At 32.4% G+C, this 6,000-nt stretch overlaps 1 protein-coding gene across 1 annotated transcript; it reads left to right on the top strand.

Annotated features, from left to right (window-relative positions):
• Nucleotides 1-318: 318 nt before the first annotated feature.
• Nucleotides 319-5,885, top strand: LOC107417327 (cyclin-dependent kinase D-3). Its single transcript, XM_016025942.4, has 9 exons — nt 319-473; nt 916-1,027; nt 1,458-1,555; nt 2,140-2,438; nt 2,527-2,635; nt 3,682-3,807; nt 4,150-4,385; nt 4,462-4,785; nt 5,428-5,885. The coding sequence occupies exons 2-9, from the start codon at nt 943-945 to the stop codon at nt 5,483-5,485; spliced, it is 1,335 nt and encodes a 444-aa protein (XP_015881428.2). The 5' UTR covers nt 319-473; nt 916-942; the 3' UTR covers nt 5,486-5,885.
• The last annotated feature ends 115 nt before the right edge of the window (nt 5,886-6,000 follow it).

Genomic DNA, 6,000 nt, shown 5'->3' with positions numbered 1-6,000 from the left:
AAATATTTTGATTTAAATTCTTATGCATTAATACAACTTTTTTTTAATTTCCTGCTAATCCAAAAAAAAAAAAAAAAAAAAAAAAGGAGGAAAAAGAAAAAACACTTTTTTTATTCACGCGAAGACAAGCTATATGAGCCTGTTCATATGGGCTTGAATTACAATCCACTGAACAATGTCCGTGAGAGCAAAACCCAAAACATCGAAACGACAAGAAGTATTTTTTTAAGCTTACGTGGAACTTGTTTATGGGTCCATTTGGAATACTTTCCTAGTCCGGCAGGCACCAGATTAATTGGAGCCCATTTCCAATCCAAACCAAAATCCCTAATTCCTCTTCACTGTCGGTCTGTTTCTTTTTTTCATTTTTTATTTTTATTTTTTGCTGAGCAATCTTCAGCTCCTTCCCTGTCCCCTCATTTCCTCTGTGAATCTTTCACAGAGATATTATTAGATTATTATTATTAGTTTTGGTAAATATATTATTTTTCTCTCTCTTATTTAATTAATTAATTATTTATTTTTTGTTAAATTTCCAGTTTTAATTAATCTTTGTAAAATTTAATTTTAGCTGTTGATATATGAAATAACTTTAGGAAAATTATAAATGCATTGTTGTGGTTTATAGAGTAATCTTGGAAATTTTTTTGAGGCTTGTTATATTTGGGCCGTTTGTTGCATCATTATTTTGGAATTAGAACAATGTCTTCCATTTTCATCATGATGAAACTTTTCCGAAATTTGTAAGAAATTTCCAGAGCAATTTACTAAAATTTTTTCTTAGTCAAAATGATTTATCATTTTCCTTTTCAAATTTTATAATGAGTTCTGGAATGCTTCAACAGTAGAATATATTTTTATTTTTATTTTTATTCTTATTTTGAATAATTGTTTTACTTGGTTTGTAATTTTCAGTGTTGCATTTGTTTTTATACAATTTGTATGGCTAAGGATAATCCTCTTCTTGAAGATCCTTCAACGACCAATATACATAATGATACTACAGCACCTCAACCGACTAAATTGGGTAAGAAAAAGCATCTTGGCACTTACCTACTATATGGAATATCTTTTGCGAAAAATTGAATGCAGTGTACGTGTGATTATTTTGGGATTACGCATGTGATACTAAAAATGCTGGTCGACTAGTCTGTTGAATTATTTGAACACTCGATTTTGAAAATACCCATATAGATTTTAATAAAGAGACAAAAAAATGATATTGGTTTCCAACGATAAAGGTGGTTTGAAGTGTGAAAGTGTTAGTATCAGTGATTTTTGCTTTGGGCTTTAGTAAAGAAGGAAGTGGATTTATCTAACTATATCCAAAGGGAAATTATTACAGATAAGAGAGGATTCAAATCCAATAGGCTGAAAATCGAATTATGTCATTAAAACAATTTATATATTGAACCGTTTTTATCTGTATGTATATACTGTTTTCTATCCAATGGCAGATCTTGATCCATTAAAGAAAGTGGCTGGTAAATATTTGAAGCGTGAGATCCTTGGTGAAGGTACTTATGGAGTAGTCTACAAAGCCATTAATAAAGAGGTAAGCCCCTAAGCTTCACTTTCATGATTGGCTAAGCTTCACTTTCATGATTGGATATTTATGTTAATCTGAATTACTTGTTTATGTATTTATGTGGAATTATTATTTTAGTTATTTTTAATTTTTGGTTCTCTAGGTAAATGATACCCTTTTTTTTTTTGTTTCATTTTCTATTGTGGGAAATCTCAATAGATAAGTGGGTTATCTAAGAATACTGACATTTTACTAATCTCAAATTTGTGATGGGGAAATTAGAGGGGTAAAATAAATGAAGTTCTAGGACTTTAATGGTTGCAAGGATTTTTGACTTAATGAATGGTATGCTTATCCTGAACTGAAGTAAAAAACTTTGCAAATTTGGAGAGCTAAGTTCATAATTTCAGAATCCGAATCTGTTATTTTTTGTATTTATTTATTATTTTATTTTTCCCCCTTAGCAACAGTTTAGGAAGACTTTATTTATTGATGTGGAAGCTACTGTAAAATTTGTTTGTTTGCATCCCTCTCTTAATTGTATTTTTCAGTTTGTAGCAGCTAATTGCAGCATTGTGACAAATTGCAGTTTTTGTTGACTGCTTGTGTAGACAGGACAGACAGTGGCAATTAAGAAAATCCGGCTTGGGAAGCAAAAGGAAGGGGTAAACTTTACAGCACTCAGAGAAATTAAACTACTAAGAGAGCTCAAAGATCCAAATATTATTGAGTTGATAGATGCCTACCCCCACAAGGGGAACTTGCATCTTGTGTTTGAGTTTATGGAGACAGACCTTGAGGCTGTCATACGTGATAGGAATTTATTCCTTTCACCAGCTGATATAAAATCATACCTTCAGATGACACTAAAAGGACTTTCTTATTGCCACAAGAAGTGGGTACTACACAGGTATTATTTTTGTGGGCAGAAGCTTGTTTTTAGGTCATTCTTTTCTTGCTATAATTTCCCTAATATGTTTGTTACTCTTGCTTTACAGGGACATGAAACCCAATAATTTGTTGATAGGACCTAATGGACAGCTTAAACTTGCAGATTTTGGTTTAGCACGATTATTTGGTAGCCCAGATCGCAGGTTTACTCACCAGGTATTCTTTTCTTCATATTAGTTCATGTTCATTCCCTCAGATGTCTTTAGGTTTAAATTTTATGCTTGTTTGTTGAAGCAAACTTACAGAAATTTGCTTGCCTTGATGTTCTCTTTTTTTTTTTTTTTTTTTTTTTTTTTTTGCCCTTTAATTAAATTTAAGTAAAAATTTAAGGAATTACCATGACTCTGGTGAACTTGATCCATGTCCAATCTTCAACTGGTTCAACCCCTGCACTTTCTTTTTATGCTGGTTAATATTTTTCCAGTAATGTGGCAAACCAAGGAATTCATGAAGGGGCTTCAAAGGAGGAAGGAATATTGGGTTTGGAATTTGTTTTGGTTATTTTTTTGAAGGATTATTTAAGCCAGTTTTTTTTATTTTTTGATCATGCCTTTTTTTTTTTCTTTTTTTCTTTTTTTTTTTCCTGGATAAACAATGTTGATGCTTATTCTTTTTGTGAACAATACACTTTAGCCTTGCTTAAAAGAAAGTGGGGAGAAAAATTTTTCAAAGACATGGTATCCATCCTGGGTCAGGGTATTACATATCTAGTTGTCATTTTTTTATATATATATTTTAATTACTTTTATTGTTATTCAGGGTTAAGGAGTTGGTATTGCTTAACACTGGTCATGCTATTGTTAACAACTTTTATATATGTCACTGGTTCAGAGGAAGCCTGCAATTGCATTGAAGTTGTTATTTTTTTCTTTTGTTGTCATAGGCTTATATGTCAATGCTAGCGTTGCTGTATGCTTTTACATTTATCTTGTTATTCTTTATGTATCAGTTTCTCTCTTTTAGACCTTTGTTTGGATAAGTACAACAAGCAGTCTTCTCAATCTTACACCATGTTGATGAAAAGAGTGCTTGTAGTTTGGAATTTTGTTGCAAGATATCTGAAAATATTGCAAATATCTCGATGTGAAAATTTGCAAAAAAAATATAAAAATATAAAACCAATAGAATGCGCAATTGGTTTTGTAAATTTGAAATAAAAGAAAACAAATATGATTTCATAAGCTTATAACACTTATGAATAGGTCTTTGCTCGATGGTACAGAGCACCAGAGCTATTATTTGGCACCAAGCAATATGGTTCTGGTGTGGACGTTTGGGCTGCAGCTTGTATTTTTGCTGAACTTCTCCTACGTCGACCTTTTCTGCAGGTAAATATATCTTGACCTTTTGTAATTCTCATTTCTCATTATCTATGGTTTAAAGTATGGGGCTTTGATTATGCAAAATTGCTTCTAGGTGTTTTAGCTCTTTCAACTTCATAATGTATTTGGTAAAATCAAATAGTACACAGTTGTATAAAATCTTTTAACAATGAGAAATAATAAATAAATAAATAAATAAAAGTTCTAAAAATGTATTGCTTGGTCTATGATTTCCAAGTATATTGCTATAAAATATCTTTCAATATCTGATTTTTAAAGTTTTCCGCCATGGGCTGTCAATATCTTGACTTTGACAGTTCTACTGTTTCTGTTTTTACCATGTGATAGGGCTCTAGTGATATTGATCAATTAGGAAAAGTATTTGCTGCTTTTGGGACTCCAACAGCTTCTCAGTGGCCTGATATGGTTTACCTTCCTGATTATGTGGAGTACCAATATGTTCCTGCACCCCCTTTACGTTCGTTGTTTCCCATGGCTAGTGATGATGCTATTGATCTGATAGCAAAGATGTTCACTTATGATCCAAAAGCTAGAATATCTGTGCTGCAGGCATTAGAGCACAGGTTTGACTTTAACCATTCAGTTGGGTGATTGGAGGGTGTCTTTATTTCATTCTCTAAGTTTTGTTTCTTAACTCAGGTACTTTTCATCTGCACCTTTGCCTACAATTCCAAATAAGCTCCCTAGACCTGTTCCAAAGCAGGAACATCTCAATTCTAGGGTTTCTGATTTTAATCCACATGAGGGTCCTACTGTATTGTCACCTCCCCGGAAGTCAAGAAGAATAATGCCAGAACGTGGAGGTTTTGAAGGTAATGCATTCCAGGTTGATAAAAATGATGATCATGTTAGTGCAATCAGACAGGCAGCTGGTGAGAATACGGGAAGGAATGGACCAGCCATGATGTCAGTGGACTTTTCAATATTTGGAACAAAACCCCCAAATAGACCTACAATTAACAGGTAAAGCACTATTTCTGACTAGTTGCTTTAACGGCTTTAAACTCTGAATTCAGACGTACATGTTGATTCAGCTTTATGATGAAAGTCAAACGTTGCATTGCTGTCTTAATTTTTCATTTTCCAACACCATCCACGTTAAATTGATCTACGACATTACATTAATATGCAATACGATGAAAGACACTATTCTTTTTGAGGGAGGTGTAATCTTGGATTAGATGCAACTGTCATGGAAAGATTATCCTACTTTGTAAATTGATAATATAGCCATTTCATTAGGATACTGGTGGTGGATTTGTTATTTAAGGTTGTATGCAGTCTTTTTGCCTTTATTTATTTGTTACTTTATTTGCGATTACTATTCTAGATTAATTATGTTTTTGATTCTCAACATTTATTTTGTCCTAAACATATATCAAATATCAATGTATCAGAAAGTAGAGTAACTATAATCAGGTGATTGCATCCCATATATGCACGGCATTGACATGAATGAGAGAATATGTTACTATGTATTTTGCTAGATTTGAAAGAATATGGAATTTGGCAGTCTTATTTGAAAGTTTAAAAACGTAAAAGTATCAAAATCTTTGTTACATAAAGAGTGAATTGTAGTTGCTTAGTTGTAATCCTCTTGTGCAGCGCGGATAGAACGCATCTGAAAAGGAAACTAGACCTTGAGTTTCAACAACCTGAATGAGAACTTGTGCATTGAGATTGAGAAATGCTGTAAATGTTCTATATTTGCATGCAAGAGCTTTTTATAGGCTTGATTTTATGCGAGTTAAGAAGGCGGAAGCTATGTTTATTGGAGTTCAAGATGACTGCAATGCAGAGAGTACATTTTGTTTTGCGGTCTCAAAGGAGAATTTTTACCTTGGCACATATAAGGGAAAAAAATTTGCATTTTTTTATTTTTTATTTATTTTTATTTACCTGATAGCTCTTATTCTTTGTTAAATTGTTATTAAGATTAATTTGTTGAAGAATTAGATTATTGTCAGAGTAATGAAGTCATTGAAGTGGCTACACTTGATTATTTTAATGATCAATTATACTGTGTCTATTCGCCTAATACTGAGAAGTAAACTTTAACCCAATGTTTACAAGTACGACGGCCATTAGGAAACATTATCTTTTTGTATGGCTATTCTCTATAATTGCTTTCCTCTTACGCAACTTGAAAATCAATCTCCCTTGCAGCTGCTATTGCAT

This window comes from Ziziphus jujuba, chromosome 4 (assembly GCF_031755915.1).
Source record: "Ziziphus jujuba cultivar Dongzao chromosome 4, ASM3175591v1".
Lineage (NCBI taxonomy): Eukaryota > Viridiplantae > Streptophyta > Magnoliopsida > Rosales > Rhamnaceae > Ziziphus > Ziziphus jujuba.
The sequence above is the reverse complement of the archived record's forward strand: the minus strand, read 5'-3'. Positions and strand labels throughout refer to the sequence as shown.